Genomic DNA, 25,754 nt, shown 5'->3' with positions numbered 1-25,754 from the left:
GAGGAGGAGGAGGAGGAAGAGGGAGGAGGAGGAGGAGGAAGAGAGGAGGAGGAGGAGGAGGAGAAGGAGAGGAGGAGGAGGGGAGGAGGAGGAGGAGGAGGAAGAGGAGGAGGAGGGGAGGAGGAGAGGAGGAGGAGAAGGAGGAGGAGGAGGAGGAAGAGGGAGGAGGATGGGAGGAGGAGAGGAGGAGGAGAAGGAGAAGGAGGAGGATGAGGAAGAGGAGGAGGAGGGGAGGAGGAAGAGGAGGAGGATGAGGAAGAGGAGGAGGAGGGGAGGAGGAAGAGGAGGAGGATGGGAGGAGGAGAAGGAGAAGGAGGAGGAGGATCAGGAGAGGAGGAGGAGAGGAGGAAGAGAGGAGGAGAACGAGAAGGAGGAGGAAGAGAGGAGGAGGAGGAGAAGGAGGAGGAGGATCAGGAGAGGAGGAGGAGAGGAGGAGGAGGAGGAGGAGAAGGAGAAGGAGGAGGAAGAGAGGAGGAGGAGGAGAAGGAGAGGAGGAGGAGAAGGAGGAGGAGGAGGAAGAGAGGAGGAGGAGGAGGAAGAGAGGAGGAGGAGGAGGAGGAGAAGGAGAGGAGGAGGAGGGGAGGAGGAGGAGGAGGAGAGGAGGAGGAGAAGGAGAAGGAGGAGGAGAGAAGGAGGAGGAGGAGGAAGAAGAGGAGGAGGGGAGGAGGAAGAGGAAGAGGAGGAGGAGGGGAGGAGGAGGCGGCAGAAACACTTTGTAGAGTGCAGCACCATTTACTTAAAATTTCAAAGTGATCCAAAGGCTGTCTCCTGCTGATGCACCTCCTGAGTGTTAAAAGCCTGGGACACAGATGAGAAGAATGGTAAAATCTCGGCACTAATGACACCTGAGCAGGAGAGGTCCAGGGCCTTTGGGGTCCCACTCATGCTCTGGGAGCTGAGCCCCCAGCATTTGCTACCCCATGGCCTAAGCCCACTTCCCTTCCTGAAGGAAGGGCCCAGTGGCTGCTGAGGAGGGGGTAAGAGGAGAGATGGGGGCAGGAAGGCAGAATCTGAAGGGGGTAGGAAGGGGTTTCAGTCAGCTTTTTTTTTTTTTGCCACTGTGACCAAAAGACCTGACAAAAGGAGGAAAAGTTTATTTGGAGACTCATGGTTTCTGGGGTCTCAGTCCATAGAAGGCGGCTCCATTCCTTGGGTCTTGAGGTGAGGCTGAGCATCATGGCAGAACAGTGTGGTGGAGGAACGTGGCCCAGAAAATGGCACCAAGAAGCCGAAAGCTCCACTCGACAAGGACAAAACATATACCCGAAGGCAGGCCCCCAATGACCCCCACCCCAGCCACACCCTACCGGCCTCCATTACCACTCAGTGCATCCCTCTTAGTGGATCAACGTACTGATTAGGTTAACGCTCTCCTAACCAGTCGTTTGACCTGAAGCCTTCTTGTGTTGTCTCACACTTGAGCTTTTAGGGCACACCTAATGTCCAAACCACAACAGTAGGAGATTCCAACTGCATCTGTGATGTGTTAGTACTTTGTAACAGTACACCTGAAACAGACATCATCAGATGACCTTTGCTAGCTCTGGGGCTGGTTGGATTTGTTATTGCTCTTTTTTTAAAACAGGTGTCTCATACAGCATTTATGTTTCAAGGGTTGTTGTGGTTTACATTAAAAATGAGAAAGCATTATCCGATGTTATAGAAGAGGGAACTAGCCAATGTCACTGGGCAGTGAGGGGGAGCGGGGAGTTGAATCCAGTGGGTCTGGCTCCAACATCTGCACTCCCAGAAAACACACACACAGGACCCATTTGTCCACTTGGTCAGATTGCTTCATTTTTAAAAGGTAACTAAAATAAAAATACCCTGGCCGCTATAATACAAAGAAAAAGAGAATTATATGAGTAGTTCTGCTGGCATTCAGGGTATTTTTGAAGCTCAGCCTTGAGCTTCAAATGAGCACTGTCCTCATTGGGAGTGCAATGAAGAGTAGCTGGTAACAGGGTGGTTAGGAAAGGCTTCTGAGACCGGGTGCTGACATCAGAAGCACTTCTTGCTGGACAGTGAGCAGGGAGGGACAGGAGGATGAAATTACCAGAAGAGGGAACTTCATGTACACAGGTCTAGAGTTAGGAAAATTCAAGAAGGATTTGAGGACTAGCACATAGTTCTGTTTGGCTGTCTATGAGGAGAGAATTTGATGAGGGACATTGGTTAGGACTTTGAAAGAGGGAATGAGATTGACGATTTAATTTGGAAAATAAAATGAGCACCTTCAAGTTGCACAGTGGAAAGAGGATCCTGAGATCAGGTGGGAGCCCTGAGGGGATCCCAGGGCAGCCCCCCTAGCTGGGAGGAACTAGGGGCTGAGGAGAGATAGTGGATATGCATGAAAGAAAGGACATGCATGAGTGTCCCCTCTAGTCCCAAACAATGATGAGCAGTCACTTCAGTGCACCAGGCACTGTTGGAGGTGGTGGGAGTTCAGAAGTGACCCAAACGGAAAGCTTTCTGTCCTTATGGAATATGAGTGGTAGCATGTTAGGGTCTGTAAACAAGTCAAGATGGTGCCTGGCATTTTGCCAGAGGGAGTGGTTTGTGAAGTAACGCCAGCCAGCGATTAAGTGTGGAGATTCCTTATTAGTTGACTGCTGTATCTAGTTTATGTTAATTAGATAAGCTGTGTGGACTGTATATATACCCCTCCTGTCCTACAATAAACGGCTCCCACTCCTGCTGTATCAGTGTACACAAGTTGCTCCCCCCCGCCCCCTCCCCCCCCCCCCCCCCCCGTTATTTTGCTGCAGCCGGACTGCGGCAGTAGCAGACACACACAGATGAGATAAACAAGGTGGATGACTAAAACTGTCTGATAAACAAATGAATAAAAAACATCTAGATGTCAGATGGTGGGGAAAGCTTGGGAGATGAGACGTTGGAGGGGATGGACTCTGACCACCCCATGTCAGAGTAAAGACCTGGAGTGTGGGGTGCTAGGATGATGCCGACATCCTGAGTCTGGGACCAGGAGAGACCTGTTTATACCAAAAGGAAGCCAGGAGGAGCAGGATTGGGGAGGACAGGTTGAGTCGGAGGTGCAGCAGGCAGTTAAGAGACAGATTCTGGAGCATAAGGCTCACAGACCCGGAAGTCACTGCTGAGTAAGTTTCAGCTTCTGAGGTCAGAGAGAGCAAGATATAAAGTATTAGTATGCAGGTACAGTGTGACCCGCACCACCAGGTGTTTATTTATCCCGCACAGTATCTATAGTCCTTGAGCGAGCCCCACAACACTGAGGTTAACTTGGCAGCAAAGAACAACAGTAGTTAAGAGCTAAGGCTTAGGAAGTGCACAGTGTGTGGTGCTCTCATGGAATTTTAGAACTATTCATCTATTCAGCCCTCACACTGGCCCTTTGAGGGAGGGAGGTTCTTAGCCTCATTTGACAGACAGGACAACTGGGGCTGGCCAATTAAATTGTCCAAGGTAACAAGCTGGTGAGGGGATGAGGCCGCTGGAATCCAAGGGAAGGGAGAAGATACAGGAGTCTGCATTCTTTCCACCTCTGGGGCCCTTGAAAAAAAGCAAGTTAAAGGCAGAATTCGGGTGGATACTTTTGGGAGGGGCGGTGTCCTAAAGAGGAGCTGGGGGAACTCTCAGAACAGGCACAGAAAGGCAAGAGGTTGGGGCATGCAAGAAATGCGCCACCCGTGGTGCCCAGTGGTCCCCCTAGCCAAAGCTGGTGGCCCCAGCTATCCCAGTGAGACCTTGCAGCCTGGGCTAAAGCAGAGAGTAGTCCAGAGGCGGATCTGACAGGGCTGTGCGAAATCTCTTGTGAGCAATACAAAAGCTGAAAATATGGATTCAAATCAACCAAACAACTTCCTTCCCGAGTACTCAGGCTGACAGTAGGTCGGAAGGCCTGGGTCAAGGAAACCTGCAGGGGCCTGGCCTTGAGATGGTCCCTCTCACCCTAACCTCAGGACTCTGAGCAAGTCTCTTAACCCTTGGGGTTGCTCTGTTGAATATATCGGGCAATCTCTGAGATGTCGCCAAAATCTAATCCTGCGCTGAGTGGAGGGCCTGGGCAGCACTCTTGTCGAAAACTGGCGGCCCGGGCCGAGGGGCGCAGAGCGGCCTCTGTACGCACAGATGGGGAGGACTGCAGGGGGTACCCCAGGGTCCTGGCCCCAGAGACGCCTCGACGCGCGCGTGCCCTTGTCCCCTGGGGTTGCTCTCGGGATTTAGGAGAGACCCAGCCGAGTAGCTCTGGGAGTGGTTGGTGACCCTGGAACTTTCCTCTTCTGGAGCCTGAATCAGGGCGGATGGCAGAGCAGGCTGCTGGCAGGGACCGAATGGAACTCCGCGCCAGGCCTCAGGCTGTGCCGGTCACTCGCAGTCCCGGGCCGGGTCCTGGGTCCCTGGCGCGCGGTGGCTCGCAGCCAGGGTTCGCCTCCCGGGTCCCGCCAAGCTCCCACCCGGACCCCACGCGCCCGCGGCAGCACCTCCTGGGACCAGGGACTGCGGAGGGCGCCCGCGGCGGGGAGGCGGGGGCCGCGGGGAGCAGGAGGAGCGGCGGCCGCGGGCGCGGCGCCAAGGCGAGTGAGGCGGGTGGCGCGGGGGAGGCGGCGGGGTAAAGAGCGGCCGCCAGCGGGGCCCGCGGGTCACTCCGAGGCCCGGCGGCGGGCGGCAGGACGCGCTCGCAGGGTCGCGCGGCGGCGGCAGGCGCACCATGCCCTCCTTCGACGAGGCGCTGCTGCGGGCCGGCGAGTTCGGGCGCTTCCAGCGGCGCGTGTTCCTGCTGCTGTGCCTGACCGGCGTCACCTTCGCCTTCCTGTTCGTCGGCGTGGTCTTCCTAGGCAGCCAGCCCGACCACTACTGGTGCCGCGGGCCGAGCGCCGCGGCGCTGGCCGAGCGCTGCGGCTGGAGCCCGGAGGAGGAGTGGAACCGCACGGCGCCCGCCCTCCGCGGCCCCGCGCCCTCCGAGCGCCGCGGCGACGGCAGCTGCCAGCGCTACCTCCTGGAGGCGGCCAACGCCAGCGCCGCCGCGGGGGCGCTCAGCTGCGCAGACCCGCTCGCCGCCTTCCCCAACCGCTCCGCGCCCCTCGTGCCGTGCCGCGGCGGCTGGCGCTACGCCCAGGCCCACTCCACCATCATCAGCGAGGTAAGGGCGCATCCGCGGCGCTGCCCGCCGGGCGCCGCGGCGACAGAGCCGGGACCTAGAGTCTCTGCGGGACGCGCCTGTCGCCCCAGGGGAGCCAGCGGGAGTGACGACGCTCCGGGTTCCCGCGACTCGGCAGGTGTGAAAAGCTGGCCAGGAGGGATAGGTTGGCTACCTTGGGGGACCAACACGTTCCTCCCACACGTGGAAGTGCTGCGTCGTCAGGCCAGGAAAAGCTTCCCCCCCGCCAGCGAGTTACGGAGAGATGCTTGGATTTCAGGTGTGAAAGGAAACGCTCCTAGAAGCGAGTCACAGAGTTCCCACACACCTGCGCGGCAAACAAAGCGCAGCGCGTCCGACGTGCGCACGGTGTTGGTGTTGACGCAGGATTGGAGATTATGGGTCTCCTCGTGGCAGGGAACTTCTGTCTCTGGGGCGAGTGACCTTGCCAGGTCTGGATGGGCTCTGAGTCTCCAGGGAGCAAAGGAGAGGGGAAATGTTTGAAGGCAGCACAACTTTTCCCAGTGGCCCAGATGATTATTTGAAATGCAAACGGACAGAGGTCAAGGCTCTCCAGGGAGAATGGCTTTGGTAAAATTGCTTTGGGGCAAAGAGCGACATCTGAGAGAAGTTGGGAGAGCTGAGATATTGGACCAAAGTTTACGGTTTTTTCCTACTGATAAACTACAGGAAAAGAGTAGGACCGGCTGCAAGCCTTACAAAGTGGGCTCCCTTTCACCCGAAGTGGCGGCTGGATTGGGGGGAGGGGGTTAGTCCCCCTGCATGGATGGGTGTGTGTACATGCAGCACCTTTGGAGGTCAGGTCTCCCCTTTTCTGCCCCCTGCTGGGCTGGCAGTGTGGTTTATGGGTTGGCATTTAGTAATACCCCCAGAAACTGCCTCAATTGAGCCCAACTCACGGGGATAAGCGGTTTATTGGATACTGACTACTTAACTTTTACAAAATGAATGTGTTAGGTAAATGGAGAAAAAATAGACTTTATTTTTGTTATAAACATTTTTAAAACACCTACTTAGATACTGGGGAAACACTGAATGGGGAGGTAGGACCAATGCTATGGATGCTCTTTGGTTGGTGACCTCATGTATCTGGAGTTGGGATACAGATGCTTGAGGTTCTACTTGTTCTAGAAGGCCACTGTGGGCACTTTAGCATACTGACTTGTCCAATGAGAAGTGCCCATAACACCCAGCTGGGGTGTATGGTGTGTGTGTGTGTGTGTGTGTGTGTGTGTGTGGTTGGGGCCCTTTCATTTCTACTTAATCCCTGGGTGGGCTGAGGACTGCTGTGTGAGCCATGGTGGTCTCCTTGTTAGGAACTTCACAGTGACATGGCTGGAGAGAGGCCTTGGTGAGAGCGCGCTATCGCTTGTGCTTCTCCAGGGCTGTACCCTGTGGGTGGCTGCTTCCATGCACTCAGCAGGGCTGGTTATGCTTGCTTCCCAAGACAACCAGAGGAGCCTGGTTCCCAAAGACATTTAAAAATGAAGAGCAAAATGAGCCCTAAAAAGCAAAATGCACACACCCTTGAGTGAGGTAATCCTTGCATATCAAAGAAGTGAGAGAGAAAAATCTGTACGTTAATGCTCTGACAGGTACTTCAGAAATATTATATGGTTGCAGGTTACTAGCATTCCAGGTTATTTCAAGGTGGTCTTATGAAGGTCAGGGGCTCCTAAACATGGCATGGAATGGTCAGGAGACAGGTCACGACATGATCTCTAGCTAAGCTGTGCAGCTCAGGTTAAGTCACTTAACCTCTTTGGATTTAGCTTTCTCATTTGCAAAAGCAGGCAATCCTACCAATGCCATCATTGTCATCAGCAGTTTACCACTCAGTGTGCTCAGAACAATGATGAAACATTTTCCAGGATATTCAGAATGCACCTCTTAAAGCCACAGACAAGTTTTTGAAATATAATGCAGAGATTTCTTTCTTAAATCCCAAATAGTTTTGTGCTTCTTTTGGCTTGTTTGTCTTTCATGTTTTGACTCTTAAGAGGAAGCCACCATGTATTCAGGAAGTTCAGCCATCCAAAATAACTCAGTCTCTCTTGGGGTCCTGTGTGGCTAATATTTTGCTGCCTTTGTTCTTGAATACGAACCAATTCATTTTTTGTTCTTTCAAATTCTGTCAGGGTGATGAAAGGCATGTCAATTCTATCCTCAGTTAACATTTTGAACCCCAAGTATTTTCATAGACCTGAGTCTAAGACAGGAATCATGCGGGGGGGGGGGGGGGGCGGCATTGAGAGAGTTTAGCAAGTAGACGGGCTCCATATGGCTATAGTACTTAATTCTTGCTACATTGTGGGGGAGATGTCATTGTCCTTACTTTATAGGAGGGAGACCTGAGGCCAGAGATGTTAGAGGACCTGCTAGGGTCCCATAGAGTTTATGTAGCCAACTGGATTAGAATCTAGTCTTGATGGGAAATGGTGCTCCTTCCCCCTTGTGGCACCTAAGTTGTTCGGATAAGTCCATGAAACATGACACTTGGCAACTTGGTTGCACTTTTGTTTTTGGTTCCTAGCAGGCCCTCTGACCAACATGACATTTTGTTTCCTTTGGTGATTCTGGGAACCACAGTTAGCCAGGCTGGCCACTGAGGGGCTGCTTCTCAGGAATGGAGGGAATGGTACTCTCCTCTTTGAGCAAATGTTGCAAAATGAACACTTAGATCTCATCCACTCTCTTCCCAGCTTGCAACTGGAAATATCTCCAAGGAGCTAAGTCCAGAGTCAGTGTCAAGTGCAGGGTGGTTTCAAGCCAACGCCCCACTTGTGTCAAGGGAAGGCAGTCAATTTCTCACCTACCTCCAACTTCCTCAGTGTAGACTTTCTCATATCTGTGTCTCAGCTTTATCTAGTTGTCAGACACCACACAACTAAACGTGATACAAAGCAGACAAGCAAGTAAGAGCCCTTACCCCCCAAATGTCGCACTCCACTGCCCAAGGTGGGGTCTTTAAGATTGATGTGAGGTGCCAGGGTCCAGCCCCAGCCAGGGGTCCTGAAGGATGAGTGGTGTCGGTGAAAGAAGAGGAGACAGAACAACAGGTTGCAAGTTACACGCAGCCTCCAGAAGGATCTGCTGCCCCTAGAGGGGCCTTTATTTTTATAACTTTTTTGCAGGTATTTTTTCAGGTAGTTAATGGATAGTCTCAAAGCCTGAAACTTCTTTGATTTACATAATTTTCAAGAGTTACAATCTTTTCTGACATACATTGATTACCTAAGCTATTGAGTACATTGTTTAAAATATTTTTCTGTAACCTTTGCCAATCATGATTAAGCTTTTACATTTTCACCTCAATCACTAGGTGCTAGGCTACACAACTAGACCACATGCCTCCTGTCCTATTATTCACTTTTAACTTTAAAGCACACCTATAATTATTTCATTAACCTTTAACTTTAAAGCATACCTATGATTATTGGTAAGCTTTCTTCTAATCTAAAGCCAGTAAAACACACTTAAAATAGTGAAAGCCTATTACTTAAAAGCCTACTACTCTGAAGTGCCTCTAAAATATATCTATATTAATTTTACATATTCTATTTTTAATTTCCAATGTAATTTCCTTTTTTATATGATCTATTTAATTGCCTTCTTAAAGAGTTTCTTTGATCCTTGGTCAAAGTACACCAATTCTTTTTTTTAAGTTCACCAATTCTTATGTCTTTGTAATCTTTAACCACAGGGCAGGCTCTGCACCTCAACCGATTTGCCATTAATATTAACTGTACAACTAAAGATATGAAAAATTATGCTTTCTATATGTAATAAGAATTATAACGCATTCCGCTGTTATATATAAATTTAAAAAATATTAACTATGTGGTTCCCATTCCCATCATACATTCCTGTGTAAGGCAAAGGAGAGTCTGTTAGTGGGGAGAATGTATGTTGCACAGATTATGGCTTTAGAACGGCGGGGGGGGGGGGGGGGCTTGGTGTAAATTGTTAAGGTTTTCTTAGGAACCTTGATTTGCAATCTTTTTTTTCGTGAATTTCTTGAGGAATAACACTATTGTTTGTATCCTGAGAGATTGTGAAATGCACCTTGGGGCATGTCTTAATTCTGGAAATTTTCCTGCAACCTCAGGCAACATGTACTTTTATTATGGATTGACATCTGCCCTATTATCCATATCATGAGTATCCTAAACAAAACACTTAACATTCCTGAAGGTTCCGTTTCCAGATGGTGCCGCCCTGCAGTAGCCTCCCCCCACGATATGACCCTGTCAGACAGCGGGTGCAGGGACACCTTCACCAGTGAGGATTTTGAGGATTTTAAAATATGCCATGGATGGAAGAAAATAAAACAAAACTAAAAACCTCTCGAGTCTACCACAGGCTTCAGAGCACGTTTAAAAACAGACTGATAATGACTTTTCCTTTCAAGATCATTTTTCCTCCAGAACAAAAAGGAGGTGAACTTGAGGCTGGTGCCGTCTCTTGAAGAGGCTGCTGGCTGGCTGCTCTCAGAGGCCCTCGGCATCCTTCCTGGGTCTCTTGCTTTGCTTCCTGCACATCTGCCCCAGGACACAGGCCAACCAGGTAGGGCAGCCCCGCCTGTCTTCCCTAGGATGTGTCAGGCCTGGCGTCACACTGGGGCAGATGCACATCTGGATTGGAGTCTGTGGCTTGCTGTGGGCATTTCAGAAAGTATGGACCTTTGTGTTGTCTTCATTTCTAATATCCTCTGTGCGGTCTCTCTTTTTTGCTGAATTAATCTCGACATCAGAGGGTTTGTAACATTATTGCTTTGGACCCCGAGTGGGGCACTGTTTGTTCTCTGCTTCATCATCTCTCCCCTTTCTTATTGGTCTCATTATTGGGGTTCCTCGTGGTGTACTTTTTCCAGTTGAACTTGAATGCTGAGCTCAGTTACTTCCCATCTTTCTCTTTTCCTAGTGTAAATATTTAAAGCTACAAATTTGCTTCAGTGAACTTCTTTGGCTGCATCTCCACAAGTTTTTAAATGTGAATTTTGTTATTCCATTCTGTTAGATTTTTATCATTATTCTTTGACCTAGGATTTATTTGGAGGCTTATTATTAAACTTCAAATGTATGCTGATGCTTCTATCTTTTTATTGCTGCCTTCTTATTTAACTGCAGTGGGGCAGAGAATGCAGTGTGTATGATACGGATTCTTTGAATTTTATTGAATTAATTTTATGGTCTTGTAAGAGTCACTTTGATAAGTGTTCCACACATGCTAGCAAAGAATGCATGGTCTTTAGCTATTGGTGGCTATAGAGTTTTATAGATGTTCAATATTCGAAGCTTATTAGTTTATCCTATTAAATTATTTTAATTAAATTTTATGTACTTGGTCTATCAATAATTAAAGAAGAACATTGAAATTTCTCATTATTTTGGTCAGTTTGTAAGTTTCTCCTTTTATTTCCAGATTTTAAAATTCATATACCGGAGGCAACTTTGCTGAATGCATATGCACACCAATTTTTAATTTTTTAAAAATCAGCACAGTGAATTGAACTTTTTATTATAGTATAGGACCCTATCTAAAATCCATGATGCATTTTATCTGATATTAATATAGCCACTTTAGCTCCAGCTTTATCCATGACTTTCAAACTTCCCATGTTTTAATAGTTTTGTGTGGTTCTTATAAAAATATATATAACTTGATTTTGCTTTTATCTAATGTGCTCAGTCTCCTTGTACTTGTCTGCTCTCTGTCACTATGACAAAAGACCTGAGATGGTCAATTTATAAGGAGGAAAGTTTTATTTTGGCTTATGGTTTCAGAGGCTTCAGTCTGTGGTCTCTTGGCCCCTCACTTTGGGCCTGTGGTAAGGCAGCAGTCATGGCCGACGCCTGTTCACCTCATGGCCGAGACAAGAGGTGGTGGCTCGGGTTGCATTCTCTCCTTTGAGGAGAAGCCCCAGTGACCCAGCTTCCTAAAGGTTCCCCTGCCTCCTAATAGCACCCCAGTTTGATGGCCATGCCTTTGGGGAACTTTAAGATCCAACCCACAACAATCCTTTAATGCACTGGTCTCTTGAAATTTGCTGTATAATTGATAGATTTGGGTTGTTATGCCATATATCACTTTCTTTATCTTGTCCTGTCTGTATTTTTCTTAAAACAAGTCCTTTGTTTTTTATGTTCCATTTTACTTCTTCCTTTATTTTTATGAAATTTAGGTCCTTTATTTCCTCTTTGTGTGTGTGTGTGTGAGATTACTCTTGAAAATTTCACTAAGCTTCCTTAATAGAGCCTAAATTTAATGTTGTGGCTTCCTCCTAAACAATTTGAGATCTTCAACTCTTTAATTCATCCACGTATGAGCAGCCCGTGTTCTCGGTCCGACGTGTGTTAGTGACTGATGGTTCTGTGTGGCTCCCTGTGCTTGGGCTTATCTGTAGCCGTGCTTGCTGGGCATTCCATATGGCATCTTTTCTCACCCCTTCCTTCTGAACTAAAACTTTTAAGTGTTTCTTTATGTTTATCTGGAGGTGATCGATGTTTTGAATTTTTTTGTCTATATGAAACTGTGTTTCTCCCATTGTTATTCTTGAAAGTTAGTTTTTAAAAAATTTTTTTAAGTTGTTGATAGACCTTTATTTATTTGCTTATTTATATGTGGTGTTGGGAATTGAACCCAGTGCCTCATATATACGAGGCAAATGCTCTACCTCTGAGCTACAACTCCAGCCCCGAAAGTTAGTTTTGCTAGATAAATAATCCTCAGTGTTCAGTCATTTTCCCTCAGGTTGGACCTCCTAGGAGGCCCTCATTTTGCTTTGGAGAGGTCTGTTGTCCACCTGACTGTCCTTCCGTTGTAGGTGATCTGCTTTTCTTTGGGGCTGTGTCTAAGTAGGTGTTTGTTTGTTTGTTATCCATCTTGATGTACATTGTCTCTATAAATATCTGGCACAGGTAGGCAGTGGATGAGGATTTGTGAGTGAATGAATCCTTCATTCTCTGTGACTACGAACTTGGTTCTCTAATCAGTCCTGGGAGATTCTCAGCTCTTATCTCTTCAGTGTTGCCTTTTCCATACTCTGGTCTTCCCTTGTCAGATGCTGATTAGACCCAAGTTGACTTTTTTTTTTCCCTTCACCACTTTCTCTCGTATTTCCCATTTCTGAATCTGTATTGTGGTCTAATTTTTTTAATCTATCTTCCAGATCACTTTCTATCAGTATCAAATATGCTGTTAAATCCATCCATTGAACTTTTAATTTTAATATCTTTTTATTGAAGTTATATTTGATATTTTTCCAAATATGCCTGGTCGTCTGTTGGTCTCTTCTTTCTTGTTCAGTTTCGTGTTTCTCTTTTCAGTTTCTTCGAGTACTTTACACATGCTACCTCTGTATTTTGCATCTGGTAAAAATGCCTGACATCTTGGTGTTTAAACCTGTTGTCATCTACTGTGTGTTTGGTGCGTGTTGATGGGAAGCCTGGCTCCCTCCAGAGAGGATTAGCACTGTCACCTTTGGGAACTGGGGGACCATCCACCAGCCTGGAGTCCTTTCCCCTTCCCGACCACCTGGCTGAGTCTAGAGCAGTTGAAGCTGTTGTCTGTTTCCATTGGAGGTGAGCGGTTTTCCCTCACTTCCTGAAACACCAGCCACTCAACAAGGACATTTTATGGTGAGTCTTGTTTTCAGCATGAGTCCCTTAAAATAACTATCACTTTTTGTTGATGACAAGTGTTTTAATAATTTAGTGAACGAAGCCGCTTTAGTACAATCTGCTGCCTAGCCCAGGCAGCAGAGAGGCTGAACAGACCCACCTGGTGATGTTTTTGGATCCCAGAACCACAAGGAAAGTGTGTGCAATAGAATCTTTGAGACCAGGCAGGCAGCTTCTGTGTCTCTCTGGCTGCTGATGTTTTCAGTACCAACACTTATTCAGCCTTTGTTGTAGGCTACCACAGGGCTAGGCTGGGATGCCCCCAAGAATGAGATTCATCCTTGGGAGGGAGAACAGCCCTGAGACAATGCCATAATGAGCAGGTGGAACTGAAGGGTGACTGGGGCAGGATGCACACTGACCTTGACCTCAGCCTCAGAGGACAGGGAGGGGTCAAGACAAAGGTATGAGGAAAGGGGTGCCAGGTCCTCTTCTTCTGCAGCTGAAATTTGCTGACCCTGATCTAGCATAACAAAGCACTAATAAACTTGCCCTAAATATAAAAATAAAAAAATCTGTTGGATACTGATTTGCCCTTGAAGGGAGGATAACAGGACTCTTCCTCTGGGACACACAGCTGGGTCACATTTTCTAGTTTTCCTGGCAGCTTGTGGGGCCTTATGTGTAAGTTCTGGTCACTGATGTTGGGGGAAGCATCATGTGACACTGCAGGGCCCAGAGCCAAAATGACCTTCCTCATTGCTGCTTCTCCTCCTGTACCTGACACCTGAGAACCTGATGCACTAGAGGATGAGGGAGTCCCAGGAGGGAAAAGGGTCAGTTTTCAGGCGTCTGCAGGATGGCAGTCCCTCTCCTCATCCCTCTTCTTTCTCTACTAGTTAACCTGTGTGAGAATATGGAAATATGAATCAGAAACAAACTTTCTTGTGTTAAGCCACTGAGATTGAAGGGGGTGTTTGTTATAGCTCTTACTGTTAGCCTAACCTGACTAATACATTTTGGTCTGTTTCCTGGTCAGACAGAGATAAGAAGGCTGCAGGCACCTAATCAAAGGCAGGGAAGCTAGCACTTTGAAGACAGCCCTGCCTTGCCTGGCGCACAGGCCACCCATGATCCCAGCACCGACTGTCTCCTCTCCAGGTTTTGTCCCCACGCGCCTCCTGTCTTCCCTAGGCCCCTGCACATGTCTTCTTCTTTTCTCAAAATACCTTGCTTTGTGAAGCCATTCCACTTTTACCCTAAAATATAGCTTAGAGTTTCCTGGTTCAGAAAAGCCTCCCCTACCCCAAACCTACCCGGGGCTGGGCTTGGTTTCCTTCGTCTGCCTAACAAAGAGCCTCACTGCCTGCTGTGGTGTGAGTGGCCACCACCCTCAGCCTTCCCAGAGTGTCCGGGGCAGATGCTTTGTCCCCCAGTGCCTAACACAGAATTTAGTAAATATTTGTAAAATTCGTGAGTGAACAAGAAAGGGGCTCATTCGTCAATCAGTCCCCCTACAGCCAACCTTGAAGCTGATGTCGCAGGCTGACAAAAGCCCCTTCCCCGGACAGTGCCTTCTTCACGACTCAGGGCAGAGTCCCTGGGCTCCCTCCCCCGTCGCTGGAGGTGTTGACAAGCCATGGGGCCCTCAAGGCCCTGCAGCACCCGCCCCCACAGGCCTCTGGCAGGAGGGAGAACAGATCTCCACCCACTGGGTTCTGTCTTTACGTCTGCAGGAGCCTAATTTGGGGGGCTGTGACGTGGAACATGACGGAAGCAGGAAGGAGAGACGGCTGGCTCCTCAGGGCCGTCATTTTTATGTGCTGACGTCCATTGTGCAGGAAAGCCTTCTCTCAGCTGTCCTGGCTCTGCTCAGCGCCCGTGTCGTCAGCCACCACTTCAGGGGCAGCTGGGCACAGGCACTGGCCCGGCGGGCAGCGTGGGGCATGGGGGGCCTGGCACCCACAGTTCCAGGATCAGCCTGGAACCCTCAAGGCTGTGGAGACAGAGCCAATGCAGCCTGGCTTTCAGGGAAAAGAAAGCCTTTCCCTCCTCCTCCTCCTTCTTCTTTTTTCCGTCTTAAGACATAACCAAGAAAGGAGCTTGTTTCTGGTGAGGAAAATGCAAAGCTCGTCAGCATTCTTGAGGTAGCTTTGGAGAACACCAGGGGCCCGTGAGCCTGTGGAGTGATGGCCCAGGTGGGTGACAGGTCAGACCAGCTCTTCCAGGGTGCTGCGCTCCTGCTTTCTTCTGCGTTTGATGAAACAGTAGAACCGAGGGCTGGTACTTGTGTGACCCTTACCCTAAGGGCTGGAGTGAGTGAGTGTGGTTTGTTTTAATTCCTGTTTTAAACTGTGTGGCTGTTTTAGTGCTGGGTGGTGTGCAAGAGCAGCTCTGTGCAGTAAGAACTCTCGTGGGGCATTGGGAATGCAGGGAGGGAGCGGGGTGACTGCTGCTGAGTGGTTCCTAAACCCGCGGACGTTAGTCTTTGACTCATGGGTGGCGCTGATGCTGCAGTGGGGAGAAAGCAGCTCAGGGATCCAGACACCCTGTCACATGTCCCTGGCATCTCTTTACTTCTCTGAGTCAAGCAGTTGATTATCAACTGACCTGAGGTTCCTACTCTATCCCTGAACAGCTGAGTCACTATTCAGGTCCCTGTTCCTGACCTGAACTCAGGGTCACCATGTCTAGAGGGGGACGATGTCTTGGAATGAAACTAACTTAAATCATGGAGGAATTGGTTTCCTGAAGTCAGACTGTCCTCCTGGTGGGCATGCGGTGTTGCAGGTGATGTCACAGGAGGAGATGGCAATGGAAGGTGCTGTCCCCTGGAGCAGGTACACCCTCTCTCTCGGTCCTGGTGCTGGTGGGGTCAAGGAGGGGACCTGCCATGGACCACGCATACAGTGGCAACTACTGCATGGAGCAAGGTGTGCACCGGCCTGGACTTTAGAGACATAGGTGCTAATTCTGCTGTTGGACCCAATCTTATGAGGCAGGTGACCTCTCTTGTAGGATTGTTATAGGGCAGAGGAGATGGCTTTTCCTGGAGCAGTGACCACTGGGACCAGGCAGTTGAGAAAGGTGAGGCAGAGCGTCACGAGCCCACCCACACCCATAGACTTCTGCCACAATTATCTGCTTATTAACACTCAAACATTGAGTTTCATTTTTAACGTACATGGTACACTTGAGTGCCTTTAATTCTGATAAGACTGCCATCTGTTTATGGAGTCTATAACTCTTTTTGTGGGTTTTGTTGCTATTTTATGTTGTATTTATAGTAAATCCTAAAAAATCAGTGTGGGACACTGTTTTCTCATTTCTTAGAAATAGTTCAGAGATGAATTTTGGGAACCTCAAACAGCGTGAGAAATTAGATGTCCTCCTCTCAAGGGCATTTGCTGTCCCCATTAGGTAGACAGCCATCCAGCCAGCACCCTCTCCCTACCCACAGGGCTGCAGAATTTCATTTTTCTTATTGAAATAGAACTGGTTTCTCGTGGCTTCATAATGCAGAACAAGGAGTTTCACACATGGCCTTCAATGAGTGTCGCGTAGGGTGGACGCAGGTGCCCTCCAGCAGCACCGTGCTCTGTGACAGTGCCTGTCACATCTGCCTGCCTAGCTTGGAGGCTGGCTTGGAGGAGCAGTGGTTTCTATGAAGTCCATCAGCACAAAGGCGTCCAGAATGAGACTCCCAAGTAAGGTCTTGTAAGTCAGGTGTGCCCGAGCCTTGGGAGGGGACAGAAGAAAAGATGGAATGACTCAGGACAAGAGGAGCAGTGGGACAGGTGAAGCTTCAGAAGTCCTTTGGCTCCACGTTTCTGAAACTAGAGCCAGATGCCCAGATACCAGGGAGGCTAAGGGCGCTGAGGGCCGCACTGTGGGGCACTGTGGGGTCCTGCCTGTGTGATGAGCCCCCTGCAGCCCCCCCCCTGCCCCCGGCCGACTGCTCCACAGTGTCACAGTGTCTCCGATGCGGCTCTCACTTGTTGCTCAGCCCCGTGTGCGCACAGGATGACTCTGATTTCATGGTACTTCTGCCAACTGGAAGCGCTGGGCAGATGAAAGACGACATGTGTGTCCAGCCCCGTGGGGAGGGACGCTGTAAGCTGATGCCCCTGAGCCACAGACAGGTGCGGGCGCCAGCAGTTCCCGCTCTGAAGTCTGATGGGGGCACGTTATGGGGAGAGGGGCAGAAACGGGCACATTCAATGCTGGTTTCTCAAAACGATGCTCTGCAGACACCTGTGGAGAAACGAGGCCCCTCTGGTTGTCCCCAAGTGAGTTTCCAAAGCAAACACAGGGAAGCCAGGAAGATAGTTAAAGCTCTTAAGTATTCAGGGTAGAGGAGAAAAAAGGAGCTAATTTAAATCCACTCAACATTGACGTGGCAAAGTCAAATAAAGAAATACGAGTTTCTGGACTGATCCATGAAGGTTTTTGATCTTTCTGTGTGTTGTTTCTCAGTAACTTGGTAATTGTATGACCAGTTTCTCTTTTGTCCACCACCCAACATGGGAGAATTGCTATGATCTCCTATCCATTCTATGTGCACACAGGGCTTATCAGAAGAATTTTGCTTTTAAGCCCAATCTAGTTCAATACATTACAAAAGCAAATCAAATTGTTTTTGAATTAGATAATCACAATTTATTGTTGCAAAATTTTGCAAAGAGATGATCAAATTTTAGACCTGAGCTGGCTTAGTGTAGCTCATCATGAAAGCGCGTAGTGGTCGAGAATGGTGGCTTACTGGTGTGTGGGTGTCACCCCTTCTGAGCTGGAGGACCAGCGCTGGGCGGAGCCCTTCCGTGGGAGGCTGATAGAGCTCATGTATGCAAAGTGCTTATCCTCCTCTGCAAGAGTTGAGGTGGCTCATGACAATAGCCACTGCTGATGGCAGACACTGGGGAAATGGGCCGAGAGGGTGCCTAGGTGTGGAGATCTGGGGGGACAGCAATCCTGAGGCCTGTGAGACAGGGTGGCAAGATGGCAACGTAAGCACATGGTAGGGTCCACTCCGAGCTGGTAGGACCTGGAGCTTAGTGTAAGACCAAGGAAAGACACAGCATAGAAAGTCAGAGCTGCTTGTTTGGGCGGCTTCCAAAGCCTCTGTTTATTCAGTGTGGCAGGGAACTATTAATCTGTCCACTGCACTGTGGGGGCTACGTGAGAAATGTACGTAAACCTGGGAGCGTGCGGAAGCCTTGGCACACACCAGTTCCCTCCTCTCACCATCTGTCTCTAAATCTGGCACCTGTGCTCGTCTTGCCCAGTCTGGTGTGCAGGTGTGGACCTGGCCTTGCTCAGAGCCCCACACTGTGTTCTGATGGCACACACAGTAGAGGGACTCAGGCGCAGCACCTTGGACTTTCCTAAAATGGGGGAAATCTCAAGGCTGGTGAGACCTGAGCTCAGCGGGCCCTGAAACCTGGGTTGAGGGCTGCCTGCTTGGGCAGGAGGCCTGGCAAAACTCCTCCTGGAGAGGAGTCAGTCAGCTGCCCCAGCCCAACCGTGCTGCTTGGTCCTTGGACCTTCCTTAACCCTTTTCTCCTCTGTTCCCTTGACTTTCCTTTCTCCAAACCTCATGTGCACATGCAAGTGTCCTGCTTGTCTGATCCGGAGAACGATTCCCACCTCTCCGATCTATTCTTCTCCTTCATGCCTTCATGGCAGCTTCCATTCATTAGGCACTTACCCTAGGCACTGGGCACTCCATGATCTCATTTGATCTTGACCATGGTTCTAGGATATGTAAATATTACTGCCCTTCTTGCCTGGGTAAGAAAGAGAAATCCAGAACACATAGGAGTTATGCCACTTGTTTGAGGTCCCACGACTACCAAGGGACCAGACCAAGATTCCATGGAGGGTCTCCAGAGCTGCTCTTACCCGTGCTCTGACTCCGTGGCTTGGGTTGGCCTGTGCTTGGATTGTCTTCAGCTTCTCCACTATGTCACAGGTCCCTTCAAGGCAAGAATGGGGACTGGCTCACCTTTGACCACCCCTCAAGGGAGGTAAGAGACGTGGCAATGCCTCTTACTCTGTAGATGGTGCCATTTGTGGTCAGACCATTGGGGTCACTTAGAGGTGGGCTTTGGACTTCTCACCAGCGGTACTTAGTGAGGGGTTTGGTGAGCAGCATTGCTGGCACTGGTGTGTCCGGTGGCCCTCGCAGGGGGCTCGAGGCAGGGAGAGCTACTGGGAGGACAGAGCCAAGGTATGCCCAGTGGCTCTGGGGTCTGGTAGAGTGACCAGCCTCATGGCAGCTCAGGCCCTGGACCTAGCCAGGTGTCAACTTGCTTGAGCTGGGTGATGCTGTGAGGGTCACTGTGCCCTGTGGCTCAGAGGCGTACACACAACTCTGCCCACACAACCTTCTCCCCTGGTCCTGGGCCCTAAGTTATCAGCAACCTCTCACTATTTTAAATGCTTTTCCACAGGCACCAGAAAATTTCCAGTAAATTCAGACACCTGAAGGTAGCCCAAAGGTGCCATGGTTAAAAGGAACTGATCTGGCTCATGCCTATGTTCCGGTTGGATCAATAAGACAAATGTACCTTATAGTTTGGGGGCAGTTTCATTGGCTCTGTAGGCACTCAGAATGTCATACTGCAGTTTGCTCTTCCTGCCCTCAAAACCTGGCCTCAAACCCAACCCTCAGTCTATGGCATGAAGACAGTGCAGTGATCACAAATGTCCAGATTCAGGTGATGATCGAGGTAGATGCTGTACCTTGAACAGTCACTCAAATTTAATGAGTGTAGAAAAAATACTGTCCCATGCAGTGTTTTTAATCTTAGCACTATTAATACACACTTCCTGCTTAGAAACTCATTTTCTTCCTTTAAGTAGCAGAAAACATGAAAAGAGTGAATTTAATCATCGATGAGACCAAATTTTAAATTAGGGAAAGAGAGCTTATGCTGTTAGCAAAAAAGAAAATGTCCAAAAAGACGTCTCAGCCTCTGGGATTTCCAGCCAGAAGAGAACTGAGCTTAACACGCTGCACCACGCAGACCATCTTACGAGGCACCGAGGCTGCAATTAGACCCAGCCTTGCCCACCTGACAGATCCCAGTGCCAGGAATGAACAACAGAAACCTGGAGGCAGGGCTGAGACGGCTGTTGAACAGACTTTCACTAGGGAAGGTGCGGACATATCCAGACAGTCTGCTCCTGAACACGTGGGGCACAGTCAACACCATGTTTTGTTACTGTGAAGGGGTCCTGGGAAGAACTATAGTCATGCGTGGAAACAGAGTCCAAGAAATATTAATCCGGCCCCCTTCTGATCTCACATTAGTTCAGCATGGTCTTTAACTCTTCATCTTGTTACAGCTATTAGAGGATAGCAAACACATATTCCATATACTTTTCAAGTATTTATAATTAGAATATTCTTAAATAGTCAGTTTCCAATTCCTGTTTAATGGCATGCCATGCAATTAGTTATTTTCCTTACTCCTGATCTTCTTAGACATTTCACTTCATGATTTTTTTTTTAGCTGTGTAATCTGTCAAGGTGTAATATATGTGTGTGTGTGAGTGTGTGTGTGTGTGTATAAATTATTTGGAATTTTTAGTGACTACGTATGGTATTCACTGCCTTTACCATTTTCTCGGTCTCTCTGTAGCCTCTTTCCTTAGGAAAATAAACAAACACTAAACAAGCCCCAGCAATCCAGCATGAGCCAGATTGGAGTACCCTGCCTAAAGCCCACCCTCTCAGTTTCCCTTTCCAAAAACCAGGAGCTGGAGTACAGGTTCCTATTTATCACGAGTCAATAAAAGAAGAAAGAAGCAAATACAGTTGTTGTAGTATCTGTGGGTGGAAGAATAAAGAACTATAAATGGGCAAGTCACTCTAAAAATGGTGCATGGAATAAAGACGAGGGCTTGTCTGACCAGAAATGAGGATAAACTAACAAGCTAAAGTGGTGAAGACAGCGTGGACTGCAGCCAGGACGGCCCTTGAACCAACAGGATGGACAAACCTGGGCAACGTATACCACCAAGGAGGCCCCACAGCCCTGGGAAAGAGACGGAGTTTTCAGTAAGTGGTGCTGGAAAAACAATGACTCTTAGACAACCCACATGCAGAGGTGGAGTCAAGGTAGATTCAGGACTTTGATGTCAAAGTAAATAAACGGTAAAGTGAATGAAGGGAAATACAGGGACCTGTGACAAGGTCAGGGAAAGACCTCATAAAGAAACTTCCTAAAGTCTCAATGATAAGCCCCAAATTGATTCCTATGGCGAGCTCGCTTCTGGTTAATGACATTGTGATGTTGACTGATTGATGACAGAGAGTAGTGGTGCAGCAGAGCCCAACACCCCAGCCCCATTATGGAGATGGTACCTACGCACAGCCAGGGCTGCAGTGACCTCACTGCCTGGCGGGCACCGATCCAGACACCTGACGTGGGCCAACTCCTCACGAGGCGTGTGCTGGCGTTCTCATTTTGTAGAGGAGGGAAGAGGTACAGACAGATGACATAACTCGCCCAAAACCTGGGACACAGAATTTCTCCAGAAGAATTGGAAAGCAACCTGTGATATCTGAACAACAGCGGTTCCTTGCCATCTCAGGAATATACATGGAACTTCTGTCAACCAATAAGAGAAAGAGAGTGAGCCTTGAGCATAGATAGAGCATGCAGATGATTCCCTGAGAGGAAACCCAACAGACCACTGAACATATGAAAAGAAGCTGTGTGTGTGTGTGGAGGGGGGGCTTGTTCAGTTTCTGTTAAACTCAGTAGACAAGGACCGTCATTCAAAGGAAACCTGCAGTACAGATTTGCCCCTCATAGATATGATCCATCCGAACTAACCTTGCAGATTTCATTGTCCCCTGGGAGCTGGCCTGCACCTACCCAGGAGCTGCTTCCCTGTGGGCATCACTGGCTGCAGGACAGAGATGCAGAGCAGACAGGAGCCCCCAGACACACGGCAGGTCCTGACCACTGTGCATACACAGAAGGCCTTTCCTGAATGTGGCACACAAAGATGTCTCTGTTCCCATTGAAATGCTCAGTATCAATTTAATAATTCAATCCTCAAAGTTAGTGGTTGCATCCCCCAAATTTTCATCCCCCTCATTTTTAATGATACTTTTGTGTGTTTCATATAGTTTCAGGCATGGCTTCTGTCTTCAGAGAGCACACCATCTTCCTGATTAGGAAGTAAAAACAGCAGATACTGTTCAAACCCTACTGGGGACTAGGTCTTCCAAGTCCCTGAGGAGGCATGTACACCTGGTCCTTGGCCTCTCCTAGGGCGACCAGCTTTTCTGGCTTGCCTGGAATTGAGGGCATTCCCTGGGACCTGGAATTGACCATGTTAAAACCAGGATGAACAAGGGATGGTTGGACACTCCGACCACTCCACTAGTAGAAAAAATGGCTGGCAAAGTGTATAAATCTGACCCAAGTGAACAACTCAGGTGTGTAAAGGGGGGGATGGGGTTAAATCTGGTGTGCTCATTTGATTTACTTATTGGAGAAATGATGACATTTACATGTAAAATAACAATGTAGAAATGTCGTTGATATCATACTAAGTTCCAGAAAGCCTGGGTATAAGTTTGTGCAGATGCGTGATTTCAGCCGTATTTTACAGCGTTGCTTGGAAGATTGGTTTTTGGAAGAAGAGGCTGCCCTGCAGGGCCCTGAAGAGGCAGCCTCTCCTTGCTGCTGCTTACGCTTTTCTCAACTAATGAAGATTTGCCTTTCCAAAGGCAGAACTGAAGGAGGTGTGAAGTAGCGTGACATTACTGTGGTGCCCATGAACCCGAGGCATGGAGGCTTGGTGACAGAAACCCAGTCAGATTCAACTCAATGGGATTTCTGAGGAACAGGTTTGGAAGTGAAAGCATACAGCAAAGAAGAAGCACCAAGTCCCTTCTCAGCAGGCCCAACAGCTAGAGGGACTGAGAAGCTGAAGCTAGTAAGAAAAATGCTGTGGATGGTCTCTTAAAGCACGTACCCACTCGCTCCCACGAGAGCACAGATTCTCAGCCAAGAGGAGGCTCTGCAGAAAGTCCAGCGCAGGAAGAATCAAGCCTCTGGCCACTGAGGACCCTGACTTGGAAACTGTTACAGATGGTGAGAGGCCCCCATTGTCCAAAGCAGGATAGAAAAGTGAACCAGGCTGCTGTGGTTTGGATATGGTCTCAGTCATCCCCGGGGTTCGTGTGTCTGATGCTCACTGTGAGGTCCCCTGAGGGTGGGAACTTAGTCTGTCCATTCTGCATAGAGGTGATAGGTGGTTGGGATCAGTTATCGGGAGGAGTCCCGGGGATCAATCTGGTGTGATTCTGCCAGACCAGCAGATGACACACTCGCACGCGCTCTGTCTCCTGCCCCGCGATGCCTTGTGTCACCCAGGGCCTTTGTTAGCAAGAAGGCCACTACCAGGTGCGGCCCTTGAACAACCAGAACCGTGAGCTAAATGAACCTCTTTCCTTTGTAAAGGAATCCAGGCTTCAGCTACTCCTTCAGTAATGACAGGTGGATACAGCACAGACTGAAACTGGGGAAGAAACTACGGTGGCCTCCCTCAGTACAAAGACTTAAAAAGGCGATGGCTTCATTAGCAGGAATTTAGATTTTAACCGACCTGTAGTGTTTAATAGCTACGCTGTGTTTCCATGTCATGCCGATAGCCTTGTTCTTTACCGTGTCTGCTTTATTTGTTTATTTGTTTTCAGTGCCGAGGATGGAACAGGGCCCTTATGCAAAGCATGTGCTGCCACTGAGCAGCACTCCTGCCCCAAGTCCTTTAACATTGTTTTATATCAGTGATTCTTTTTTACTACGTAGCAAGATAAATGTATTTGATTCATAAACCAGTAACATATTGATCTGGATGAGATTACATACTATGTGGGGTTATTTGGGTTATTGAAACTTCCAGTCACAAACTGCAATAGCTAAGTGTGCTTCAGGTGTTTTAAATATATTATTTTTAGCATCAAATCAGCCTTACGAGGAAAGTTGTTGTCATTTTTCCTATTTTTCCAAAGAATGAAATTGAGGCTGGGGGCAGCTTTGTGCCTGCCATAGGATAGGACAGCATGGGACTGTTTTCCCTCAAGTCCACCTGACTGCAAACCGCCCTCCTGTCCCTGCCCACCTGCCTTGAGAGCAGCACCCTCAGTGGCCTAGTGGGCCTGTGACCTGGCTGGCTTGCGACCTTGGGGGCTTTCAGAAACAGACTCCAGGGCTTCAGGTTTAGCAGGGGTATAGCTGGGCCTGGGATTTGCATCTCTAACACCTGCCACTCCAGATGCTGCTGAGCTGCAGTCTCGTCAGGTCTGGGACCTCACCTGGAGCACTGATGGCCCAAAGGGGCAAGCTTCAGCTGTGGTGTTTCCGTTGCCATGGTGACTGGCTGAAATCAAGCCTGGCCCTCTCCAGAGAAAGGTCACAGGTCACGGGAAGTTCCGGTCTTCAAACTGTGGCTACCACTCTGGCTGTGGCTTTCGCTGCCCTAACGCTTTGCCTTCTGATCCACCCTGTGCACATTAGGGGTGATGAGAAAATGTCCTACACCTTGTCAGTGCCCTGATCTCCCCCATATGCAGGTTTTGAATGCAACAGAACCTTCCTCTGCTCAGCAGAGGAGTCTCAGCCCGGTCCTGAGCTGTGTGTCAAGTAGCTTTGTATCACTGTGACCAGAAGATCTGACAAGGATGACTTAGGGAGGACGAGCTGATTCTGGCTCCAGTGTCAGAGGTCTTGTGCGTGGTGGGATCACTCCGTGGCTCTGGGCCTGAGGCCAGGCAGAACATCATGGCAGGAAGGCGTGGTGCAGGGAGGAGCACTGCTCCATTCTTGGTGATATAGAGAGAGAAGGGGAAGGGGCCACAGGGAAGATGCACCCTCCCAGGGTACGCCCCCAGTGACCTACCTTCTCTACCCATGTCCCGCCTGCCCACAGTTACCGCCCAGTCAGTCCATTCAAACTAGCATGGACTGGTTGGGTTATGGCTCCCTCAGTCCAACCATCTCACCTCCGATCACTCCTACATCAACACAGGGGCTCTGCCGAGACACCTCATATCCACACCTTTACAGGCTGCATCTCCAGCGGCCTTCCCCAGTCATCCTGGAAGGTGTACCTTGAGCGCTTGCTGGAAGTGCACTATTCTCTCATTCAAGAGGAGGGTATGGAGTGACCAGGTCCTGGCCTTAGGAGGTGCGAGGGCTTCAGAGTGAACAAGAGGCCTGGGCCCCTCCCCTACAGCTCTGCAGTCTGGGCTCTGCACCTCCCAGAGCAGCCTCCAGCCTCACACTTCATGCAACCTGCTGACCACCTCCGCCCTATGCCCTGGGTCCTCCTTTGCTTTTCCCCGACCAGCTGAGACCCACAGTCCAGTTCTTCAGTCCCCAGTTTGCAAGGTCCCTGCTGCTGGCCCCCCGCCAGCCGGGCTGTGCGCACTCTGGGAGCCTCACACTCGCTGCTCTGCCCTGACTAGCTCCTGGGCCTTCAGTGCTGCCCAGCTGCCCTGCGGTGTGTCCTGACCCCTCACTCTGGTGCTCAGGCTCTGTTCTCTGCAAACTTTCAACCTGCCCCTCCCCACCCAGTCCCTCCCCTCGCTCTCAGAAAACCTTCACTCTCCACCTCCCTGGGGAACAGGAGGCTTGGGACAAGCTTCTCCATCCAGGCAGGAGCCCCCAGCCCCCACCTCACCTCCCACCTCTTCCTCCTAGTGGTACAGTGGAGGGCAGGAACTCCACCCCTGAGGAAGGTCGGTCCTCCTACCCCTCTCTGGCCCCCCCTCCCACCTGCTCAGGCAGCTCCCATCCCTCCCCCACCTTGGCCCCTCTGACCTCAGTCTGTCCTTCACTGGAGGTTTTTGCCTTTCCCTCACAGTGTCCCTGACCTTTGGAGCCACCTGCCTTGGCCCTGAATCCCCCCAACAGCTAAGCACCTGCATCCTGTCCAGGCAGTCCCTCCCTGGCAGCCTGAGC

At 49.5% G+C, this 25,754-nt stretch overlaps 1 protein-coding gene across 1 annotated transcript in view; it reads left to right on the top strand.

The window, feature by feature from the left end:
* Window positions 1-4,604: 4,604 nt before the first annotated feature.
* The window catches only part of Slc22a3 (solute carrier family 22 member 3), an 87,737-nt gene continuing 66,587 nt past the window's right edge, over window positions 4,605-25,754 (top strand). The window contains exon 1 of the mRNA XM_071612871.1: window positions 4,605-5,125. Coding sequence (XP_071468972.1) covers window positions 4,694-5,125 — 432 coding nt within the window. The 5' untranslated portion in view covers window positions 4,605-4,693. The remainder of the gene's footprint in view (window positions 5,126-25,754) is intronic.

The sequence above is a fragment of the Marmota flaviventris genome, chromosome 6 (assembly GCF_047511675.1).
Source record: "Marmota flaviventris isolate mMarFla1 chromosome 6, mMarFla1.hap1, whole genome shotgun sequence".
NCBI classification, from domain to species: Eukaryota; Metazoa; Chordata; class Mammalia; order Rodentia; family Sciuridae; genus Marmota; species Marmota flaviventris.
The sequence above is the reverse complement of the archived record's forward strand: the minus strand, read 5'-3'. Positions and strand labels throughout refer to the sequence as shown.